The 25545-nt window shown below is 48.1% G+C and overlaps 1 protein-coding gene across 4 annotated transcripts; it reads left to right on the top strand.

Moving 5' to 3' along the window:
• The first annotated feature begins 874 nt into the window (after window positions 1–874).
• Window positions 875–24555, top strand: LOC144609728 (RNA-binding protein 4-like). 4 transcript variants are annotated; one of them, XM_078428234.1, is made up of 4 exons: window positions 875–1169; window positions 12137–12443; window positions 21397–21616; window positions 24002–24555. In XM_078428234.1, the coding sequence occupies exons 1-4, from the start codon at window positions 1065–1067 to the stop codon at window positions 24114–24116; spliced, it is 747 nt and encodes a 248-aa protein (XP_078284360.1). In that variant the 5' UTR covers window positions 875–1064; the 3' UTR covers window positions 24117–24555. The 4 variants fall into 4 exon arrangements, with proteins under 4 accessions (XP_078284360.1, XP_078284362.1, XP_078284359.1 ...); XM_078428236.1 differs by having other exon boundaries at window positions 21397–21475; XM_078428233.1 differs by having other exon boundaries at window positions 21397–21978; window positions 24002–24138.
• Window positions 24556–25545: the final 990 nt, after the last annotated feature.

The following is a 25545-nucleotide window of genomic DNA, read 5'->3' on the forward strand; positions in this document are numbered from 1 at the left end:
GATGAATTGGCAGCGGGATGGACCAATTGGAGGTGAGAATGGAGAAGGGGGCGGGAGCAGAGGATGGAGTGACCAATCGGACGTGGGACTGGAGAAGGGGGCGGGGGCACGGCAGCGGAACGGACAAATCAGGGTGCGGGAATGTCCCAGAGGGGCGGGAGCAGAGGATGAATTGGCAGCGGGACGGACCAATCGGGCGCGGGAATGGAGAAGGGGACGGGCCAATCGGAAGAGGAGGGGCGGGAGCAGAGGCAGCGGGAAGCGACCAATCGGACGCAAGAATGGCCGAGAGGGGCGGGAGTGGTGGACGGAGTGACAGCGGGACGGGCCAATCGGACGAGGAGGGGGCAGCGGGGACTGACCAATCGGACGCGGGATTGGCTCAGAGGGGCGGGAGCAGGGAATGAATTGGCCGCGGGACGGCCCAATCTGACGCGGGAATGGAGAAGGGGCGGGAGCAGAGGATGGATTGGCAGCGCAACAGACCAATCGGACCAGGAGGGGCGGGATCAGGGGGGGGGACAGCGGGGACCGACCAATCGGACGCGGGACTGGCCGAGAGGGGCGGGAGCGGGGGACGGAGTGACAGTGGGATGTACCAATCGGACGCGAGAACGGTCGAGAAGGGGGTGGGAGCAAGTGGATGGAGTGACAGCGGGACGGGCCAACCGGACGCGGGAATGGCCGAGAGGGGCGGGAGCAGGGGGGGTTTCGGAGTGACCGCGAGACAGACCAATCGAACGCGGGAACGGCCGAGAGCGGGCGGGAGCATGGGAAGGAGTGACAGCGCGACGGGCCAATCGGAGGGAGGGGAACGGCGCCGGGAGCCAATGGGAGGGCGACGGGGGCGGGACATCTGCTCCGTTCACTGCGCATCGCGGCGCCATCTTGTCGAGCGGCGGCGGCGGCGGCGGAATAAACCACCAACCCCTACAACCACAACAAAACACACGCACACTCGCCGCCTCAAGGAATCCTCACCTCGTTTTTTTGGGAAGGGGTTTTTTTGAACATTTTTTTTTAAATTACCCCCCCCCCCCCTCTTCCCCCCCAAAAAAATAAAAATGGTAAAAATCTTCATCGGGAACCTGCCTCGGATCGCGACGAAAGAAGAGGTGAAGGAGCTGTTCGAGAAGTACGGCAAACTGACCGAGTGCGACATCATCAAGGTGAGCAGAGGGGAATGAAGACAGACAGACAGACAGATATACATGCATTTATTCACAAAATGCTGGAGTAACTCAGCAGGTCAGGCAACATCTCGGGAGAGAAGGAATGGGTGACGTTTCGGGTCGAGACCCTTCTTCAGACTGCATGCATACCTTGAGGAACGATGCATACATACATACATACGTGAGGAGTATGATACAAACAAACAAACAAACAAACATACATACATACATACATACCTTGAGGAACGATGCATACATACGTGAGGAGTATGATACAAACAAACAAACATACATACATACATACCTTGAGGAACGATGCATACATACGTGAGGAGTATGATACAAAAAAACAAACAAACAAACAAACAAACATACATACATACATACCTTGAGGAACGATGCATACATACGTGAGGAGTATGATAAGAAAATAACTCCAGATGCTGGTGCAAATCGATTTATTCACAAAATGCTGGAGTAACTCAGCAGGTCAGGCAGCATCTCGGGAGAGAAGGAATGGGTGACGTTTCGGGTTGAGACCCTTCTTCAGTCAGTCTGAAGAAGGGTCTGGACCCGAAACGTCACCCATTCCTTCTCTCCCGAGATGCTGCCTGACCTGCTGAGTTACTCCAGCATTTTGTGAATAAATTGAGGAGTATGATACATCCATATATACAAACAAACATACATACATACCTTGAATGATGCATACATACATACCTTGTATGCATACATACATACGTGAGGAGTATGATACATACATACAAACAAACATACATACATACCTTGAGGAATGATGCATACAAACAAACAAACATACATACATACATACCTCCAAAGACATACAGGTATGTAGGTTAATTGACTGGGTAAATGTAAAAGATTGTCCCTAGTGGGTGTAGGATAGTGTTAATGTGCGGGGATCGCTGGGCGGCGCGGACTTGGTGGGCCGAAAAGGCCTGTTTCCGCGCTGTATATATATGATATGATATGATACCTTGAGGAATGATGCATACATACAATACAATACAATATATGTTTATTGTCATTGTACAGGGGTACAACGAGATTGGGAATGCTTGAAGAGTATGATACATACATATATACAAACAAACATACATACATACCTTGAGGAATGATACGTACATACATACCTTGTATGTATACGTATACATGTATACATACATACTTGAGGAGTATGATACATACATACCTTGAGGAATGATGCATACATACTTGAGTATGATACAAACATACATACATACAAACAAACATGAAACAAACATACATACCTTGAGGAATGATGCATACATACTTGAGTGATACATACAAACAAACATACATACATACATGCCTTGAGGAATGATGCATACATACTTGAGTGTGATACATACAAACAAACATACATACATACCTTGAATGATGCATACATACATACTTGAGGAGTATGATACATACATACATACATACCTTGAGGAATGATACATACTTGAGTATGATACATACATACCTTGAGGAATGATACATACATACTTGAGGAGTACTATAAGAAAACTAGACAAAGTGGGCCCTTTGGGCCCATTCCCCACTCCCCCATTCTCTCGTCCCCCATCCCCACTCTTACTCTCCCCTTTGGCCCGTCCTCTTAGGGTTTCCATTGTATCCGGGAGGGGGGAGGGAGTGAAGGGGGGAGGGAGGGAGAGGGAGGTTTGGGGGAGGGAGGTGTGGAGTGATCGAGGGGGAGGGAGTGGTGGAGGGAGGGATGTGTTGAGGATGGAGGGGGGAGGGAGGGGGGGAGGGTGATGAGAGATGGGGTGGTATTTGTGGAGGGAGGGAGGGGGGGGAGGGAGGGAGAGGGGAGGGATATGGACCTCCCCTTTTCCCAGTACCCCTCTTTCCCCCACCACCAAGTCCCCTCCGCACTACCCCTGTTGTCCCATTCCCCATTATCAGCCCCCCCCCCATTTTCTCTCCCCCCAGACACACTCTTAGCATCAGTTAAAGGCCCGGGGGGGGGGGGGGGGGGTGCGGGGGATCTGATCAGTGAAAAGTCCGGGGGGGGGGGGTTGCGGGAGATCGCATCATTCAAAGGCCCGGGGGGGGGGGGGGGGGATAGCGGGGAGATGTTCTCCCGGGTGTGGGAGAGAGGAGAGAAGCAATGGGAGAGAGGAGAGGTGAGCCGGTGATCGCGGGCTGGCGCCGCCAACGGCGTCCATTGTTTTGGTGCGAGTGAGGAGATGCCGCGCATGCGTGCTGAGTACAGAGTGAGGAGATTCCGCGCATGCGTACTGAGCACAGCCGCACCGCAGCGCCCCCCTTCTGTCAAAACTTCGATAAATGAGGGGGGGGCAGCGCTTTAAAACCTCTGTAACTTAAAAAATACACGACCAAATTAAATGAAAATATCGCGGCCGGTCAGACGGGAGGTTGGTGATCAAAGCGGTACAAAAACCGTGGCGCGACGGTTTACCGTTTTGCCGAAATCACTGATAACTGCTCAAACCCTACATACAAATATATTCATATAGAAGATCTGAGTTTTAATAGTATACTAGAACAAGTGTGCCCGTTGGGCCCGTCCCCACACCCCCCATTCTCTCCTCCCCCAGCCCCACTCTTACTCTCCAAGTGTGCCCGTTGGGCCCGTCCCCACACCCCCCATTCTCTCCTCCCCCAGCCCCACTCTTACTCTCCAAGTGTGCCCGTTGGGCCCGTCCTCCTGATCTGTGTATGTCAAGTGACCACTATAACCTTCTTTTTTTCCTTTTTTCCTAATCAGATGTGCAGCACTTTGGTCAACATGGGTTGTTTTTAAATGTGCTATACAAATATAATTGACTTGACTTGACTTGACTTGACTTGCAATAACAAAACAATCAGTGCTTTTCTGGAAACTTTTCGAAACAATGTAGCCATCACAAGCTGAAAACTAAATCCTTTTCTGGAAACTTTTCGAAACAATGTAGCCGTCACAAGCCACAAGCTGAAAACTAAATCTGCACCGCAGCGCCCCCCTGAAAAAGGGGGGGGGCAGCGCTTTAAAACCTCTGTAACTTAAAAAACACGCGACCAAATTAAATGAAAATATCACGGCCGAGCGAGCGCGAGATTGGCGATTGAGGCGGTGCGAAAACCGTCGTGCTACGGTCCGCCGTTTTGCTGCAATCGCTGTTACGAATATATCAGGCCAAACCACAAAAAAAAATATACACAAGATCTGAGTTTTAGTATTATACTAGAACAAGTGTGCCCGTTCAAAGCGGGTAGATAGATAGATAGATAGATAGATAGATAGATAGATAGATAGATAGATAGATAGATAGATAGATAGATAGATAGATAGATAGATAGACAGATAGACAGATAGACAGACAGACAGACAGACAGACAGACAGACAGACAGACAGACAGACAGACAGACAGACAGACGCAGATGCTGGTACAAATCGAAGGTATTTATTCACAAAGTGCTGGAGTAACTCAGCATTTCGGGAGAGAAGGAATGGGTGACGTTTCAGGTCGAGACCCTTCTTCAGTCTGAAAAAGGGTCTGGACCCGAAACGTCTCCCATTCCTTCTCTCCCGAGATGCTGCCCGACCTGCTGAGTTACTCCAGCACTTTGTGAATAAATACCTTCTACTTGAGGAGTGTGATACATACATACATACAAACATACATACATACCTACCTTGAGGAATGATACATACATACTTGAGTATAATACATACATACCTTGAGGAATGAAACATACTTGAGGAGTATCATACATACATACATACAAACAAACATACATACTTGAGGAATGATGCATACATACTTGAGTATAATACATACATACCTTGAGGAATGATACATACATACTTGAGTGTAATACATACATACATACCTTGAGGAATGATATGTTTCCAAATACACAGGACAAGATGTTAGAAATCCAAGGTGCCAAATGTCAATTTGCTCCCGATGGTGATGGGAGGCTTATGCACTTACCTATGCTCCTCCGATGTTGAGAAAGGCTAGGCAGACACGTCATTGGGGTTATCAAGTGGGCACCTACTTTCATCGACGTTTCGCTGATTGGACCCACGACGTCTCCAGTAGGCTCAGCAGTGCATTCTGGCGTCCCAGAACCACCCCCCTCTGCATCTGCCGAGCCGGCTTATTTGGGAGACCAGATGGGGTCTTTCCTCTTCAGCCAGAGCCACTCTGCCACCTGTGATGTTTCCTTGATAGCCTGGCGTAGGGCTTGTCCGCTGATCCCCAGGTCCTTCATCAGTCTTACGGTAGATGTTGCCACAAATCCTCGACATCCAACTTCTACCAGGCAGATCTTTGCTCTCCAGCCCCGCTGTTCTGCCTCCGCTGCAAGGTCTGTGTAGCGCAGTTTCTTTCTTTCAAAGGCTTCCTGCACAGCATCCTCCCAAGGGACTGTGAGCTCCACAAAATACACCATGCGCTGAGAGTTGGACCAGAGCACAAGATCAGGCCTCAAGTTGGTGATGGCTATCTCTGGTGGAACTGTAAGCCGTTGGTCCACATCCACCAGCATCTGCCAGTCCCGGGCTGCCTCCAGCTGTCCAAACCTGGTCCTTGGTGGAATTTTCCATTGCTTTTGTTCCCCCTCCCGAACAAAGGCAATACATACCTTGAGGAATGATGCATACATACTTGAGGAGTATGATACATACATACACACAAACATACATACCTTGAGGAATAATGCTTACTTACTTGAGGAGTATGATACATACATACATACCTTGAGGAATGAAACATACATACTTGAGTACGATACATACATGCATACATACATACATACCTTGAGGAATGATACATACATACTTGAGTATGATACATACATACATATGTATGGGTTAGGTAAGGGGGAGGTGCAGCGAGACTTGGGTGTCCTTGTACACCAGTCACTGAAAGTTGGCATGCAGGTACAGCAGTCAGTGAAGAAAGCTAACGGCATGTTGGCCTTCATAACGAGAGGATTTCAGTATAGGAGTAAAGAGGTTCTTCTGCAGTTGTACAGGGCCCTGGTGAGACCACATCTGGAGTATTGTGTACAGTTTTGGTCTCCTAATTTGAGGAAGGACATCCTTACTATTGAGGCAGTGCAGCGTAGGTTCACCAGGTTGATCCCTGGGATGGCGGGATTATCATATTAGGAAAGATTGAAAAGACTAGGCTTGTATTCACTGGAATTTAGAAGGATGAGAGAGGGATCTTATAGAAACATATAAAATTATAAAAGGACTGGATAAGCTAGATGCAGGAAAAATGTTCCCAATGCTGGGGGAGTCCAGAACCAGGGGCCACAGTCTTAGAATAAAGGGGAAGCCATTTAAAACTGAGGTGAGTTAAAAACTTTTTCAGTCAGAGAGTTGTGAATTTGTGGAATTCTCTGCCTCAGAAGGCAGTGGAGGCCAAGTCTCTGAATGCATTCAAGAGAGAGCTAGAGAGAGCTCTTAAGGATAGCGAAGTCAGGGGGTATGGGGAGAAGGCAGGCACGGGGTACTGATTGGGGACGATCAGCCATGATCACAATGAATGGTGGTGCTGGCTAGAAGGGCCGAATGGCCTCCTGCACCTATTTTCTATGTTTACATACATACATACATACAAACAAACAAACCAACCGGGTTTTAATAGAGTCACAACTCGCCCACACCGGCCTAGCCACACTAGAGTCACAACCTGCCCTGCACTTGCTCCATATCCCTCCAAACCCGTCCTATCCACATGTACCTGTCCCAACTGTTTCTTAAACGATGGGATAGTCCCAGCCTCGACTACCTCCTCTGGCACCCACCACCGTGTGTGTGGAAAAAATTACCCCTCAGATTCCTATGAAGTCTTTTCCCCTTCACCTTGAACCTGTGTCCTCTGGTCCTCGATTCCCCTACTCTGGGCAAGAGATTCAGTTCACTGAACTACAATAGACATTATTATTATTGTATAAGAAAATAACTGCAGATGCTGGTACAAATCGAAGGTATTTATTCACAAAATGCTGGAGTAATTCAGCGGGTCAGGCAGCATCTCAGGAGAGAAGGAATGGTTGACGTTTCGGGTCGAGACCCTTCTTCAGACTGTTGTTGCACTATTATTGGGTTTTTTTTGTGTGTACATATGTATGTGTATATATTTATATATATATATGTATTTGTGTGTGTGTATATGTGTGAGTGAGTATATATGTGTGTGTGTATATGCGTATATATATATATATATATATATATATATATATATATATATATATATATAGTCTGAAGAAGGGTCTCAAACTGAAACGTCACCCATTCCTTCTTTCCAGAGATGCTGCATGACCCGCTGAGTTACTCCAGCATTTTGTGTCTACTATATATATGTGTGTGTGTAGGTAGACACAAAATGCTGGAGTAACTCAGCAGGTCAGGCAGCATCTCTGGATAGAAGGAATGGGTGACGTTTCGGGTCGAGACCCTTCTTCAGACTGATTCATTCAGACAGACCTATTCATTCCTTCTCTCCAGAGATGATGCTTACCCATTCCTTCTCTCCACAGACGCTGCCTGTCCCGCTGAGTTACTCCAGCATTTTGTGTCTACCTTTGATTTAAACCAGCATCTGCGGTTCGTTCCTACACATATATATGTGTGTACTTGTGAGTGTGTGCATATATACACACTGGACTTTTTTAAACTCTCGTTTATTATATTGTTTACAGTGCACTGTGTTTACACATTCTGTTGTGCTGCAGCAAGTAAGAATTTCATTGTTCTATCTGGACAATATTAGACAATAAAACACCCTTGACGAGACTCTGTGCATCTACCCGATTTATTCCTCTCATTATTTTGCACACCTCTATAAGATCACCCCTCATCCTCTTGCGCTCCAAGAAACAGCGTCCCAGCCTGCTCGATCTCTCCCTAGACCTTACATCCTCTAGACCTGGTGACATTCTCGTAAATCTTCACTGTACCCTTTCCAGCTTGACAACATCTTTCCTATAACACGGTGCCCAGAACTGAACACCATGCAGCCTCACCAACGTCTTAGACAACTGGAATATGACCTCCCAACCTATAGCCCCAGCCTCAACTACCTCTTCTGGCAGCTCGTTCCATACGCCAATAGTCAATAGTCGATTTTATTTGTCACATAAAATGTGCATTGAAATGAAAGATTACCCACAGTCCCACAATATGGAGCAATAGAAATAAGCAATAACACACACAATCATAAACAAACACCAAACAAAAAGAAACATCCATCACAGTGAGTCTCTTCCAGTCACTTCTTCACTGTGATGGATGGCCAGAATGTATTTTCTCTTCCCCTGCCGCCTTCTCCTGCGGTCAGGCTGTTGAAGTTGCCACGTTCCAGGCCGCGCCGGACGCTGAAAAGTCTGCAGCGGGCCGACCCCAAGTTACCCCTCAGATTCCTATTAAATCTTATCCCCTTCACCTTAAACCTGTGTCCCCTGGTCCTCGATTCCCCGACTCTGGGCAAGAGACTCTGTGTCTACCCGATCTATTCCTCTCATGATTTTATACACCTCTATAAGATCACCCCTCATCCTCCTGTGTTCCAAGGAATAGAGTCCCATCCTTCTCAACCTCTCCCTCGACCGGAAACGTCACCTAATCCTTTTCTCCTGAGATGCTGTCTGACCCACTGAGTTACTTCAGCTTTTTGTATCTTATTTTCGGTTTAAACCAGCATCTGCAGTTCCTTCCTACACATTCTCTGTACCCTTTCCAGTTTGACAACATCTTTCCTATAACATGGTGCCCAGAACTGAACACAATACTCTAAATGCAGCCTCACCGACGTCTTGTATAACTGCAACTTGACCTCCCAACATCCATACTCCATACAAGTCAATATACTAATAAAATAACATTTACCATTTGTTCTCAGCAGGTGGGTTTTAATATAATCTTGAAGTAACATCAAGGGGAACACATTTGTGGTGCAAAAGTGTTACAATAAAATCCTTCCGCCCCAAACTGCTCCAGGGGTCCAAAGGTTGCACCATCCAAGGGGGATGGTTCCCGCCGGGAAAGTTTTGTTGCACAGTTCCCCACTTGGAAGAGGACAGATTACATCTTTGAAATACAGATAAATTAGTTTTGAGTCTAAGAAGGGTCTCGACCCGAAACGTCACCCATTCCTTCTCTCCTGAGATGCTGCCTGACCGGCTGAGTTACTCCAGCATTTTCTGAATAAACACCTTCAATTAGTTTGAGTCGTGTCACAAAGACAACATTCTCCAAACCTGAATGATGCTGTTTTATACCAAAGATAGACACAAAAAGTGCTGGAATAACTCAGCGGGTCAGGCAGCATCTCTGGGGAAGGGAGAGGTGACGTCTCGGGTCAGGAACTCGGGGAACTCGGTCTGAAGAAGGGTCCTGACCCGAAACGTCACCTATCCTTTCTCTCCATATATCTTAAAGATATTGGTTATGCAAAGCCTATAAATCACTGGACACAGCTGAGAGGGTGGTCAAGATCATGGTTTCAGTTTTAGCTGAAAGATACAAAGTATACTAGTGGAATTTACCATTTTCACATCCTACTGATTGCATTCGAACATGTATGCAAATCTTCGTTGTTGTGAGATTCGATTACAAGAGTTAGAAGCAGATATGTAAAACCGGCAATAGACTGTGGGCAAATGCAACAAGGCCCTGAGGTGGTACATATCTCCCTGAGCAGATGCATTATAGAAAACAAATGTTCTGGTACCCAAACGATGTTTGGACAGTGAAGGTAGACACAAAATGCTGGAGTAACTCAGCGGGTCAGGCAGCATCTCAGGAGAGAAGGAATGGACGACGTTTCGGGTCGAGACTCTTCTTCAGACTGATGTCAGGGGAGGGGGCGGGACAAAGATAGGATGTAGTCGGAGACAGGAGGACTAGTGGGAGAACTGGGAAGGGGGAGGGGATAGAGAGGGGAAGCAGGGACTACCTGAAGTGGGGGAAGTCAATGTTCATACCGCTGGGGTGTAAGCTGCCCAAGTTGGAGAAGTCGATGTTCATACCACTGGGCTGCAAACTGCCCAGGCGAAATATGAGGTGCTGTTCCTCCAATTTGCGCTGGGCCTCACTCTGACAATGGAGGGGGCCCAGGGCAGAAAGGTCAGATTGGGAATGGGAGGGGGAGCTGAAGTGCTGAGCCACCGGGAGATCAGGTTAGTTGAGACGGACTGTGCAGATCCTTCCATTCCTACACGTTTTTCTTTATCCCAAAGCAAACAACTCCTACAATCCTGCCCACCCCTGCAATCCACTGCCACTGCATACCCTTCCATTCCATCATCACTGCACGACCTCGCCATACTCCCTCCACACCTCATCAGCCTACCAACACAGCCCTTCTTCAGAAGGGTCTCGACCCGAAACGTCACCCACGAGGAGGATGCTAGGAGGCTGCAGAGTGACTTGGATAGATTAGGCGAGTGGGCAAATGCATGGCAGATGCAATATAATGTGGATAAATGTGAGGTTATCCACTTTGGCGGCAAGAACAGGAAAGCAGAGTATTACCTGAATGGTGACCGATTGGGAGAAGGGGAGATGCAACGTGACGTGGGTGTCATGGTGCACCAGTCATTGAAAGCAAGCATGCAGGTGCAGCAGGCAGTGAAGAAAGCGAATGGTATGTTGGCATTCATAGCAAGAGGATTTGAGTTTAGGAGCAGGGAGGTTCTGCTGCAGTTGTACAGGGCCTTGGTGAGACCGCACCTGGAGTATTGTGTGCAGTTTTGGTCTCCTAACCTGAGGAAAGACGTTCTTGCCTTAGAGGGAGTACAGAGAAGGTTCACCAGATTGATCCCTGGGATGGCGGGACTTTCATATGAGGAAAGACTGGATAGACTGGGCTTGTACTCGCTGGAATTTAGAAGACTGAGGGGGGATCTTATAGAAACATATAAAATTCTTAAGGGGTTGGAGAGGCTAGATGCGGGAAGATTGTTCCCGATGTTGGGGGAGTCCAGAACAAGGGGGTCACAGCTTAAGGATAAGGGGGAAGTCTTTTAGGACCAAGATGAGAAAACATTTGTTCACACAGAGAGTGGTGAGTCTGTGGAATTCTCTGCCACAGAAGGTAGTTGAGGCCGGTTCATTGGCTATATTTAAGAGGGAGTTAGATGTGGCCCTTTTTGCTAAAGGGATCAGGTGTATAGAGAGAAGGCAGGTACAGGTTACTGAGCTGGAGGATCAGCCATGATCATATTGAATGGCGGTGCAGGCTCGAAGGGCCGAATGGCCTACTCCTGCACCTATTTTCTATGTTTCTCTCCTGAGATGCTGCCTGACCCGCTGAGTTACTCCCAGCTTTTTGTGTCTACCTTCAATTTGAACCAGCGTCTACAGTTATTATCTTACACATTTGGACAGTGAGGGATTGAAGTTGGATGGTGGTGGCAATCGTGAGATGTAGGAAGGGTCTCGACCAGAAACCTCACCAACTCATGTGAAACGTCGCCGATCAATGTTCTCCAGAGGTGCTGCCTGACCCGCTGAGTTACTCTCCCACTGTGTTGTCTTTTTTTTGTGGCAATTGTGAACTCGGCATTGATTACAGCAGCTGCCTTAGCCAGAAGCATTGCTCATTATTTAGGTCTCTAAACAGCTTGAGTGATTGATGCTAGATTTAACATCGCTCCAGTCTTTCAACATATGACAGTCCCGCCATTCCGGGAATTAACCTAGTAAACCTACGCTGCACGCCCTCAGTGACTACTGAGTGTAATCTGGATAAAGAATGGTGAATTAGTTTTAATAGCAGAAGTGAAGATCCCAGTTGTGAGAAACAGATTTGAGATGGAGTGAGTGGAGTTTGGTATTTGGCCGGGTCGATAGCGAAAGACCCAAGCAGGAATTCGAGTCGTTTATCCTCATTCAGAATCGCCGGGCTGGAGGAGAAACTACTGAAAGGTTATTTTCTCTTTCCATTAGAATTATGGCTTTGTGCACATGGAGGACAAGGAGGCGGCAGATGAGGCGATCAAGAACCTGCACCACCACAAACTCCACGGGCTTCCAATCAACGTGGAAGCCAGTAAGAGCAAGGTGAAGACCTCGACCAAGCTCCACGTCAGCAACATTGGTGGCGAATGCACAAACCAGGAGCTGCAGGCCAGGTTTGAGGAGTATGGACCTGTCATTGAGTGTGACATTGTCAAGAACTACGCCTTTGTGCACATGGAGAGGGAGGAGGATGCCATGGAGGCCATCCGAGGGTTTGACGGCACTGAGTTTAAAGGTGAAAGAGCCGTGGGATAGCGGGGGTTAGGGCTGCCGTACTGGCTGCATCTCGCAGGAGCCCAAGCACGTTTGTACGTTTGCCCTCCCTGTAAATGGCCATGGTTGCATTTGGGGCAACGTGCGAAGAATTAAAAATATGCTGAGCCATCACCTACTGAATTAAAAAAAATAAAAATTAGAATTGACACCTGAGGAGAAGGTACACCTAACGAGAATATCCCCCAGTGTCCCAAGCCAATGGTTGCCGTTTCCCTGCCCCGGTGAATCGCTGGCCGGTGTACTAGTGAACATTTCTAACATTCATTCGCAGAGCGAGGGTGTCACAGACACAATCAGCATTTCATTCCCATCCCTAATTGCCCGTGAGAAAGGTGGTGTGAACTGCTGCTGTTCACCACAGTGACGTCTCTGGTGAAGTTGAGCGGGCGTCAAGGGTTACGGGGAGAAGGCAGGAAAATGGGTTTAGGAGGCACACGATCAATGAATGCACGGAGTGAACTTGATGGGCCGAATGGCCTAATTCTACTCCTATAACTCCCGAACTTGTGAAGTTATGTTTTGCCGTGGGACTTAAGAGGGCCCCCCGAGGAGGTGGTGCTTCTGTTTGCCTGCTGCCGTTGTCCTCCTTGGTGGCGGGCACTGTGAGCTTAGAATAGACATACACAAAATGCTGGAGTAACTCAGGGGGTCAGGCAGCATCTCAGGAGAGAAGGAATGGGCGACGTTTCGGGTCGAGACCCTTCCTCAGACTGATGTCGGGGGACTGGGGGGGGGGGGGGGCGGGACAAAGGAAGGATATAGGTGGAGACAGGAACATAGAGGGAGAACTGGGAAGGGGAGGGGAAGTGAGGAACTATCTAAAGTTGGAGAAGTCAATGTTCATACCTCTGGGCTGCAAGCTTAGAAAGCGCTAATGGAAAGATCTAGAATAAACAAAGTAAATGAACAACAAAAAGCTTCCTCCCCCTCCCAAATTCCCAAACCTGGGCTATCCCAGAGTGGTTGGCCTTTCCGTTGGCCCACATCTCATGATGGGTGGGTACATTTGAGTCCCGACGTTGAATAGACTGTATAAAAATGCCAGTAGTATCCTCGCAGCTGAGTACTTGCTGGTTGGCAAAAGGCGCTATGTCGAAAAGCTACTGGCTGGCTGAGAATTGATTCTTAACCAGAACTAGAAGACATGAGGCAAATGCATGGCTTATTCTATGGAACGAGAGGCTCTGATAACTCCTCCTTCCCCCCCCCCAGATGTGAATTGAATAGTGTTTGAATAAATATACACTGATTGTTGCATTGGCTGTAATTTTATTTTCTTATCTATTGGGGAAGGCTACATGAAGGTCGGTTAAAATGTTACTGAGCATACCCAGTGCTGATTGTTATCAGTGGCTCTTGATAACAAAAGAAGTGCCATGTCCCCACGTAATGCAAACAGCCCTCCCTAGTCGAGACCCCCTTTACACCTGTCATCGTGTACGTGAAGGATGATGCGCTCTGTTAGGACCTCTGGCACGGGGAGATGGCGTGTAAATCGCTGGCCAGGGGTGTGAATATTTGTAGAAAACTGCGCTAGGGAGAGGCTTCGTTTAATATATGGGAAAACTCAGCAGTTTTCAGTAACAAAAGGCTGATGTCGATTGTGCATTGAGTGCCGAGGTTGCTTTGGTGTTGCTACTTTTACGCAATGGTTCACGGCCGGTATCTTGGCCCTTGACGTGTCCTTGGGTGCACTTCCGTTTGCTCGCCCCCGGGAGAGACAACGGGAAATGCTCTCTCGGGTTAGGATGCCATCTTAGGTCATGAATGGTTTTTGTACAATGTAACATTCAACACACTCAAAGAGCTGATCTGGCAATATTAAGGGGTTGGAGAGGCTAGATCTTTCTTGGGAAGATTGTTCCCGATGTTGGGGAAGTCCAGAACAAGGGGTCACAGCTTAAGGATAAGGGGGAAGTCTTTTAGGACCGAGATGAGAAAACATTTCTTCACACAGAGAGTCTGTGGAATTCTCTGCCACAGAAGGTAGTTGAGGCCAGTTCATTGGCTATATTTAAGAGGGAGTTAGATGTGGCCCTTGTGGCTAAAGGGATCAGGGGGTATGGAGAGAAGGCAGGTACAGGTTACTGAGCTGGATGATCAGCCATGATCATATTGAATGGCAGTGCAGGCTCGAAGGGCCGAATGGCCTACTCCTGCACCTATTTTCTATGTTTCTATGTAATATAGTTCTCCCAGTTATGGAGCAGGCGACATGCCACCTCTGATTTCGCCAGCCCACGTTTCATTGGAAAAGGTTTCCCATTCAGAATGCAGGGCTCCACGGTTTTATTCACAAGAGAAACTTTACAGAATAAAGTGTCGCTTAGAACTTCCCTGCGTGCTCTGTGCAACGAGGCGGCATGGTTGCGCAGCGGCAGAGTTGCTGCCTCACAGCGCAAGAGACCCGGGCTCCATCCTGACCACGGGTGCTGTCTGTACACAGTTTGTTCGTTCCCCCCGTGACCATGTGGGTTTTTTCTCGGTGCTCCGGTTTACTCCAGCGCTCCAAATACGTGCGAGTTTGTAGTTTAATTAGCTTCTGTAAATTGTCCCGAGTGTGTAGGATAGTGTTAGTGTACGGGGACCGCTAGTCGGCGTGGACTTGGTGGGCCAAAGGGCTTCTTTCCACACCGTATCACTAAACTAAACTCTGACTTTTTTTCCACCCGTACATACGAACTGGTCCCTCAAGCCTGCCCCTGCATTCACGTCTGATCTATCCTCTGCCTCCGTGCCCTCAATTCCCCAACCTTCCGAACATATCCCTCTGCCTTACATGAAAATTTGAGGAAGGATATTCTTGCTATTGAGGGCGTGCAGCGTAGGTTCACTAGGTTAATTCCCGGAATGGCGGGACTGTCGTATGTTGAAAGACTGGAGCGACTAGGCTTGTATGCACTGGAATTTCAAAGGATGAGAGAGGATCTTAGCGAAACATATAAGATTATTAAGGGGTTGGACACGTTAGAGGCAGGAAACATGTTCCCAATGTTGGGGGAGTCCAGAACAAGGAGCCACAGTTTAGAATAAGGGGTAGACCATTTAGAACGGCGATGAGGAAAAACTTTTTCAGTCAGAGAGTTGTAAATCTGTGGAATTCACTGCCTTAGAAGGCAGTGGAGGCCAATTCTCTGAATGCATTCAAGAGAGAGCTAGATAGAGCTCTTAAGGATAGCGGAGTCAGGGGTTATGTGGAGAAGGCAGGAACGGGGTACTGATTGAGAATGATCAGCCATGATCACATTGAATGGCGGTGCTGGCTCGAAGGGCCGAATAGCCTACTCCTGCACCTATTGTCTAAGACATTTCTACGTACCTTGTTGTTAAATGACTGGCCTCTTGCGGCTATAATTCCCTTGTTTAAGACTCTCCCACAAGTGAAAACATCTCAACCTCTACCCTGCCAAGCCCCCTTAGGAGCTTGTATGTTTTAATGAGATCACCCCTCATTCTTCTAAGCTCCAAAGGACAGAAATCTCATCCCTCTACATAGTCTGGAGAATCTCCTTTGGACTGCTTCCAATGTCATCGTACCTTGGGTAAAGGGACCAAAATTGTGGGCAGTATTCCAGGTATGGCCTCAACATCACACTGAACAACTAAATCTTATTTCTAAGCACCAACCCCTTTGCAATGAAGTAGGAGAAAAAACTGCAGATGCTGGTTAAAATCGAAGGTAGACACAAAGTGCTGGAGTAACTCAGCGGGTCAGGCAGCATCTCGGGAGAGAAGGAATGGGTGACGTTTCAGAGTCTAAAGAAGGGTCTCGACCCGAAACGTCACCCATCCCTTCTCTCCCGAGATGCTGCCTGACCCGCTGAGTTACTTCAGCATTTTGTGTCTACCCTTTGCAATGAAGGCCAATATAGGCGCAGCGGTAGAGTTGCTGCCTTACATCGAATGCAGCGCCGGAGACTCGGGTTCGATCCCGACTACGGGCGCCGTCTGTACGGAGTTTGTACGTTCTTCCCGTGACCTGCGTGGGTTTTCTCCGAGATCACTCCAAAGACGTGCAGGTTTGTAGGTTAATTGGCTGGGCAAAAGTTTAAAAAATTGTCCCTAGTGGGTGTGGGATAGTATTGGTGTGCGGGGATCGCCGGGCGGCACGGACCCGGTGGGCCGAAGGGCCTGTTTCTGCGCTGTATCTCTAAATCTAAATCTAAAAAAAAAAATCTAAATACCATTACACCATTACAGAAGGCTATGTAGGCCAAGTCAATTGATATTTTTAAGGCAGAGATTGCTAAATTGTTGATTAGTACGGGTGTCGGGGGTTTATGGGGAGAAGGCAGGAGAATGGAAAGATAGATCAGCCAAGATTGAATGGTGGAGTGGACTTGATTCTGCTCTTGTCACATGAATTATGAACCTTAGCTACTTGGATCTGTTTGCTAACGTTTTTGTGATTTATGCACAAGAACTCCTCGATCCCACTGCACGACTATTTGCAGTCCCTTTTCATTTACATAACCACCTGCCTTTTGATCACTCTAATCAAAAAAGTACGTGACCTCACACTTTGTCATGTTTTTGCCTCCAAAACAATAGACAATAGGTGCAGGAGGAGGCCATTCGGCCCTTCAGGCCAGCACCGCCATTCAATGTGATCATGGCTGATCATTCTCAATCAGTACCCCGTTCCTGCCTTCTCCCCATACCCCCTGACTCCGCTATCCTTAAGAGCTCTATCTTGCTCTCTCTTGAATGCATTCAGAGATCTCGCAATGAGGAGAGTCTTCATTGTAAATCTCTTCCCTTTGTTCGGTCTGGTTTAGAATGATATCTTTGTATTTTACCCGCCTATGTCGATAATCTTTTGAATTGCCGAGCTAATTGTGAAATTGCACGCCCAAAAGATATCATGGAATTTGAAAGAAGCTGGTTTCAAACAATTCTGTTGCTCATTCAAAAACAGGCCATCTTTAATCAATGTCCTTTGAGCCTTTTTAATTTTTGTTTAGTGGTAAATCTTTGACCATTTGAGAACTTGCTTGCTGTCTCACATTTGTGTGCAGCGCCTAAGAATGTTTGGTTTTCATTTGTCATTCCTGCCCCTCTCTCTTTCCTCCAGTCACCATCTTGTTCTGACTGACATTTTATTGAAGAAGTGATAGTCACCAATGTTTCTTTTATCAAAGTCCAGTGACATCTTAGACAATAGGTGCAGGAGTAGGCCATTCGGCCCTCCAAGCCAGCACCACCATTCAATGTTTTCATGGCTGATCATTCACAATCAGTACCCCGTTCCTGCCTTCTCCCCATACCCCCTGACTCCGCTATCATTAAGAGCTCTATCTAGCTCTCTCTTGAAAGCATCCAGAGAATTGGCCTCCACTGCCTTCTGAGGCAGAGAATTCTATAGATTTACAACTCTTGAGTGAAAAAGTTTTTCCTCATCTCCGTTCTAAATCCCTTATTCTTAAACTGTGGCCCCTGGTTCTGGACTCCCCCAACATTGGGAACATGTTTCCTGCCTCTAGCATGTCCAACCCCTTAATAATCTTATATGTTTCAATAAGGACCCCCCTCATCCTTCATGGACCCTTGATAGCCCAGTCTTATCTCGAATCTCCTGGAAAAATGTTCTCCCTTGGGTTTTCCCATGGTGTTCAATTTAGTTTATTGTCACGTGTACTGAGGTACAGTGAAAAGCTTTTGTTGCGTGCTATCCAGCCAGTGGAAAGACAATACGTGATTACAATCGAGCCATTTACAGTGTACAGATACATGAGAATGGAATAACATTTAGTGCAAGGTAAAGCCAGCAAAGTCCGATCTAGGATAGTCCGAGGGTCTCCAATGAGGTAGATAGTAGTTCAGCACGGCTCTCCGGTTGTGGTGGGATGGTTCAGTTGGCTGATAGCAGCTTGGAAGCTGTGGATTATTGGCCTCCAGAGATTTCAGTCCTAGCAGAAGCCCTGCTGCTCATGCCCTTTCCGTTTGCATCTTGCAAGTTCCACAACTTTCTTCTTTGAAGGGGAGAGCAAGGTCAGCTATCTGAGCGATTTGCAGCTGCCTTAAAAAAACAAAAGACCTGAACGGTTTGCAGCTGAGAGCCTTCTCTATGGAAAACTGAAGGCCAGCACGGACCTTGTCGATTGACTTGATGAATTGCTGTGTGGCAAGTAGTGTGCGTGAGTTAAATATTGCATCGTTGCATTAATTATCCATTGATATTTATTTTTCTTACCCGGGCCAGCTCTGCAGCCTGCTGCGTTGGTCATTTTTCTTGTTCTCTCTGTCTCACCAAAGTAACGGCAAATTGCAAACACCGGTGTGTTCTGAAATTCAGTGACACAGTTGGTGGGGTGGGGTGAGAGAGGACTTGCAACCTTCCTGGTGGCGCAGCGGTAGAGTTGCTGCCTTGCAGCGCCGGAGACCCGGGTTCAATCCCGACCACGGGTGCTTGTCTGTGCGGAGTTTTGTACGTTCTCCCCGTGACCTGCGTGGGTTTTGCTCCGAGATCTTTGCAGTTTACTCACACGCTCCAAAGACGTACAGGTTTGTAGGTTAATTGGCGTGGTATAAGTATAACTGTCCTTAGTGCGTGTAGGGTACAATAGACAATAGATGCAGGAGGAGGCCATTCGGCCCTTCGAGCCAGCACCGCCATTCAATGTGATCATGGCTGATCATTCTCAATCAGTACCCTGTTCCTGCCTTCTCCCCATACCCCCTGACTCCGCTATCCTTAAGAGCTCTATCCAGCTCTCTCTTGAATGCATTCAGAGAATTGGCCTCCACTGCCTTCTGAGGCAGTGAACTCCACAGATTCACAACTCTCTGACTGAAAAAGTTTTTCCTCATCTCAGTTCTAAATGGCCTACCCCTTATTCTTAAACTGTGGCCCCTTGTTCTGGACTCCCCCAACATTGGGAACATGTTTCCTGCCTCTAACGTGTCCAATCCCTTAATAATCTTATACTTTTCGATAAGATCTCCTCTCATCCTTGGTGTTAATGTGCGGGGACCGCTGGTCGGTGCGGACTCGGTGGGCCGAAGGGCCTGTTTCCGTGCTGTATCTCTTTAACAAAAAAAGGGCTTGGTCAACTTAGTTGTCCTTCTCCACCAGGCTGGGCGATGATGCCATTGCTGGCTCAGGTCAGTTTTTCAGGAAACTGGAAGACAGGGGGGGGTACTTTGAATCTTTGACTACAGTGTCGCATCTGCAGAAAATCCAGCCAGCTGGACACTTTGCATCCTGACACAGCATTGATCAGGCCTCCTCTGCCCGATTGATGTCTCTGAGTATCACAAACTTGAAGGATCTTTCATGAAATTGAAAATCAGGGGGTCATCACCTTTATTGAAGAAGGGCGGCACGGTGGCGCGGCGGTAGAGTCGCCGCCTTACAGCGAACGCAGCGCCGGAGACCCGGGTTCCATCCCGACTACGGGCGCTGTCTGTACGTTCTCCCCGTGACCTGCGTGGGTTTTCTCCGAGATCTTCTGTTTCCTCCCACGCTCCAAAGACGTGCAGGTTTGTAGGTTAATTGGCTTGGCGTAAGTGTAAATTGTCCCTAGTGGGTGTAGGATGGTGTTAATATGTGGGGATCGCTGGTCGACGTGGGCCGAAAGGGCCTGTTTCCGCGCTGTATCTCGAAACTAAACTAAAAGTTCTTTGTCCCAGTTTATCTTTTAGCAGTGCGGTTTGACTGCTTGTCGTATAGTACATTAATGACTTGGATGAAGGGATTAAAAGCAACATTCGCAAATTTGCAGATGATACAAAGCTGGGTGGCAGTGTGAACTGTGAGGAAGATGCTATGAGGTTGCAGGGTGACTTGGACAGGTTGTGAGAGTGGGCGGATGCATGGCAGATGCAGTTTAATGTGGATAAGTGTGAGGTTATCCACTTTGGTGCTAAGAGTAGGAAGGCAGAGTATTATCTGAATGGTGTCAAGTTAGGAACAGGGGACGTACAACGAGATCTGGGTGTCCTAGTGCATCAGTCACTGAAAGGAAGCATGCAGGTACAGCAGGCAGTGAAGAAAACCAATGGAATGTTGGCCTTCATAACAAGAGGAGTTGAGTATAGGAGCAAAGAGGTCCTTCTGCAGTTGTACAGGGCCCTAGTGAGACCGCACCTGGAGTACTGTGTGCAGTTTTGGTCTCCAAATTTGGGGAAGGATATACTTGCTATTGAGGGCGTGCAGCGTAGGTTTACTAGGTTAATTCCCGGAATGGCGGGACTATCATATGATGAAAGACTGGAGCGACTAGGCTTGTATACACTGGAAGTTAGAAGGATGAGAGGAGATCTTATCTAAACGTATAAGATTATTAAGGGGTTGGACACGTTAGAGGCAGGAAACATGTTCCCAATGTCGGGGGAGTCCAGAACAAGGGGCCACAGTTTAAGAATAAGTTTAAGTAGGCCATTTAGAACTGAGACGAGGAAAAACCTTTTCAGTCAGAGAGCTGTGAATCTGTGGAATTCTCTGCCTCAGAAGGCAGTGGAGGCCAATTCTCTGAATGCATTCAAGAGAGAGCTGGATAGAGCTCTTAAGGATAGCGGAGTCAGGGGGTAAGGGGAGAAGGCAGGAACGGGGTACTGATTGAGAATGATCAGCCATGATCACATTGAATGGTGGTGCTGGCTCGAAGGGCCGAATGGCCTCCTCCTGCACCTGTTGTCTATTGTGCCGAGTATTGATATTTCGGAACTGTAAATTAAATCAGATCAATCAACAGTGCAATGTTTCTTTTCCACCAGACACCTGCCCTCACAGTCCCCCTTCGCTAAGGTGACCATTTGACTCCACTAAAACATGGCGACTGCCCTAGGTAGCCGTTATAATTAAACGTGGCCCCCCGCCGAGCTTTGCATACGGGCTCAACATGACCACGGCAAGTGTGCGCGTTTGGAAAGATGTTATTGAGCAAAACTCTTGCGTCTTGTTTTTAAAGGCAAACGGATCCATGTCCAGCTGTCGAGAAGTCGGCTCCGGGCACAACCAGGGATGGGCGAAACAAACGGCTGTTTTCGGTGCGGTAAAGAGGGACACTGGTCTAAAGAATGCCCCAAAGATCGCGCTGGTTTCGACAGCGGATTCCCTTGCGACTACCCCCAACCGTACACGGGGCGGCCCACGTCGGCGTACGCGGAGCGTCCGGTCTATGACGAGCGGTACGGGATGGCTGAGCACTACGAGGGCTACTTGCCACAGCCATACGGGCCGATGGGAGACCCCTACTATGATCGCCGGTCGACTCAGCTTCCACCTATAGGCACCGCCATGAGCGACTGCGTCCCTGGAGGCTTAGACCCCTATGGGAGGCACGCTGTGCCGCCTCCAGACCCTTCCTATTACGGCCGGGATAGGAGCCCTCTGCGTCGGAACCCCATGGCCTCCGCCAGCTCCGGATACGGGTATGATTACGCACACGGCGCCTCGGCCGCCATGTCCTCTAGCTCTCCGTATGACGGGCCCGGCTCAGCGGGGGATGCCTACATGGGCCGCATGCAGTACTCCATGTTCTGATCCGAAGGTGAGGCGCTCTCCGCGTTGCAACTGCAGAGATGTGTGTGTGTGTCTGGCGTGGCAGATTTGGCCTTACTCAGTGGCTAATGTGCAAAGGGAAGCAAGGGGGTTTCCTTACGTCCTGCCCAAGGCCCACTCCCCAACCCACCTCGCCCTGGTCTGTATTATTTCCTTTGTCCCCGGTGCCCATTCCCTTATCTCAGGGTCGCAGGCTTGGGCAGCGGGGCTTGGTTGAAGCAGCAGCTTCTGCTCGCTGCCCCCCTTTCCCTGAACTGCTGGAGGTTTCCAGCAACTCCGGTTGGCGTTTGCATCAAAATGTGTTGGAGCCGGCCCTGCTTCACATTTCGTACGGTCGATGCGCGAATTGGAGGGTGTGGGGGGGAGGGGGGGTGCAGCAGAAGGCATCCATTGACAGTATTTAAAGTAAACAGAAAGTAGGTGCAGGAGTAGGCCATTCGGCCCTTCGAGCCTGCGCCGCCATTCAATATGATCATGGCTGATCATCCAACTCAGTATCCTGTACCTGCCTTCTCTCCATACCCCCTGATCCCTTTAGCCACAAGGGCCACATCTAACTCCCTCTTAAATATAGCCAATGAACTGGCCTCAACTACCTTCTGTGGCAGAGAATTCCACAGATTCACCACTCTCTGTGTGAAAAGAAAACTTTCTCATCTCGGTCCTAAAAGACTTCCCCCTTATCCTTAAACTGTGACCCCTTGTTCTGGACTTCCCCAACATCGGGAACAATCTTCCCTCATCTAGCCTCTCCAACCCCTTAAGAATTTTGTACGTTTCTATAAGATCCCCCCTCAATCTTCTAAATTCCAGCGAGTACAAGCCGAGTCTATCCAGTCTTTCTTCATATGAAAGTCCCGCCATCCCAGGGATCAATCTGGTGAACCTTCTCTGTACTCCCTCTATGGCAAGAATGTCTTTCCTCAGAGTAGGAAACAGTAAGGTCAAAAGTCGGGGTGAGAAGGAGTGGGAAGTATTGACCAGAAACCAAAGATACTAGAGGAACAAGATGGACCACTCCGTCGAAATCGCCAATACCGAAGTGCAGTACGCAAAGGAGCGTATCGTCCGCCATTTTAGTAGGCAAAACCCACCGTTCGCTTTGCCTCTCGCAGTGTAATCAGTGTTTTGGGGAAACACTATGTGTGATGATACCATTCCAATGCAGAATATATCTCACCTATCAACTCACAGATTTTTGTTATTTTTCTTTTGAAATGTTTCTGCAAGTTTCTGCCTACTAAAATGGCCGCCGTGACGTACTACGGTCTTTCGGGTCGAGTGGTCTATCTTGCTCTGCTCTATTATCTTTGCCAGAGGCCTAGTATAATGCGCAGTTGCCTCCATTTTTTATATGTTGCTGGATTTTTACTCTTACAATCTCACAACCACAAAAATACTTTTTGCCAAAATTAGCAAAGAACTCGACCATTTTGATTTTTTTCCTCTCTCTCTCTCTCTTTTTTGTTTCCCTTTTCAAAGACTTTATTCAGCACAAACGCATGATACATCACATCAAAACCACATTCAGAGGTTACAATACATCAAGTAATCATTATAGTACAATGTTGCCTTCGTTATTTACAGCGCTCTCAACCCCCCCCCCCCCCCGCGGTGACCAGCGCCCACGGAAGGCCTCCAGAGTCCCCGTGGACACCGCGTGTTCCCTCTCCAGGGACACGCGAGCACGGACGTAGGCCCGGGAGAGGGGCAGGCAGCCGACTCTGGCAAGACCATCGACCACCCGCGAATGGCCATCTTGGCCAGGCCCAGGAGCAAACCGACAGGGATGTCCCGCCCCCCTTTCTCTCTCTCTCTCTGTGTCAAGGACGTCCTTTCCTTTGTGCACTAGTCACTGGATATCTTCAAGTCTGCTTCTCACGTGGGCCCGGGGCTCACGTAGGACAGGGTGTGATCCGACTGCGTGTTTCGGGGGCACAGAGATGCGGAAAATCAAAAACAAAAACAAAAAATTGATGTCCATGTGTGCTTTCTCTCTTTATTTCTTGCAGGAGTGATAATTATCCCTCGAGAACAGAATGGGGTTTCCCTGTACACTTGCAAAAACTTCGGGTTGTAAGGGATGTGTTCATCGCCTGGATGTTGATCAAAAGGTGTTTGGTGTGATGCAGTACCCCAGTTTTTTTTTTACAAAAAATGGATACAAAATACTTTGTGATTCCCGATCTGGAACTCATTTTCCCCGCCCCACGGTGAGCGGAGACCAATCTTTGCGAATGTGTCAGATGCTGGTTCACATCCAAGACAGACACAACATTGCTGGCGCAACTCAGCGGGGAAGGGCTGCATCTCTGGAGAGAAGGGATGGGTGATTCGGCCTTCAGTCACCCAGTCCTCCTCTCCAGAGATGCAGCCTGTCCCTGCCGAGTTACTCCAGCATTTTGTGTCCTATCTCCAACCTCTCTGAAGCCTGGACTTGTTCTCGCCATTTCCGTCATGTTCTCTGTGCTAGTTAGTATTTGCGCATCTGTCACTAGTTAGAAAGTATACTTTTTTTTAATTTATAGTTGTTCGTTTCCTTGTATTGAAAGCTTGACAATAAATACCAGGAATTTCACATTTCGAGTGTTTCCGGCTCTCTGTTGCTCTGTGTTATGTTTGACCCCTTTGCTTGTCTCCCTGTTTAATCGTCGTTTGAGATGGGCTGTATCATTGTTGCATCTTCAGGCAATTCGGGTCAAGACCGAGCGTATGTCGAGTGACAGCACTTGCCTTTACAGACTCTGGGGCCAAAAACTCACCACCTGATTTGCATTTGATTCCCTGAGTGCCACACCTGGAGTATTGTGTGCAGTTTTGATCTCCTAATTTGAGGAAAGACACTGTTCCTATTTGAGGCAGTGCAGCGTAGGTTCGCCAGGTTATGGCGGAACTGACATACGATGAAACTTTTTCAGTCAGAGAGTTGGAATTCTCTGCCTCGGAAGGCAGTGGAGGCCAATTCTCTGGATGCTTTAAAGAGAGAGCTAGATAGAGCTCTTAATGATAGGGGATTCAGGGGGTAATGGGGGGAAGGCAGATACAGGGTACTGATTGGGACTGATCAGCCATGATCACATTGAATGGCGGTGCTGGCTCGAAGGGCCGAATGGCCTACTCCTGCACCTTTTGTCTATTGAAAGAATGGATCGACTGAGCTTATATACACCGGAATTTAGAAGGAGAGGGAATCTTATAGAAACATATCAAATTCTTAAGGGATTGGACAGGCTAGATGCAGGAAAAATGTTCCCGATGTTGGGGGAAGTCCAGAACCAGGGGTCACAGTTTAAGAATAAGGGGTCAGCCATTTAGGACTGAGATGAGGAAAAAACATTTTCACCCAGAGAGCTGTGAATCTGTGGAATTCTCTGCCACAGAAGGCAGTGGAGGCCAATTCACTGGATGCTTTCAAGACAGAGTTAGATGTCGCCCTGAGGGCTAAAGGAATCAAGGGATATGGGGAGAAAGCAGGAACGGGGTACTGATTGTGGATGATCGGCCATGATCATATTGGCTCGAAGGGCCGAATGGCCTTCTCCTGCACCTATTTTCC

Source organism: Rhinoraja longicauda, chromosome 34 (assembly GCF_053455715.1).
Source record: "Rhinoraja longicauda isolate Sanriku21f chromosome 34, sRhiLon1.1, whole genome shotgun sequence".
In the NCBI taxonomy this organism is placed as follows: Eukaryota; Metazoa; Chordata; class Chondrichthyes; order Rajiformes; family Arhynchobatidae; genus Rhinoraja; species Rhinoraja longicauda.

Excerpts from the sequence above, each read along its gene's own strand:
- LOC144609728 (XM_078428233.1), top strand. The coding sequence starts at position 1,065 with ATGGTAAAAATCTTCATCGGGAACCTGCCTCGGATCGCGACGAAAGAA. Across the intron at positions 1,170-12,136 it reads CCGAGTGCGACATCATCAAG|AATTATGGCTTTGTGCACAT; the intron begins GTGAGCAGAGGG and ends TCTTTCCATTAG. Across the intron at positions 12,444-21,396 it reads TGACGGCACTGAGTTTAAAG|GCAAACGGATCCATGTCCAG; the intron begins GTGAAAGAGCCG and ends TTGTTTTTAAAG.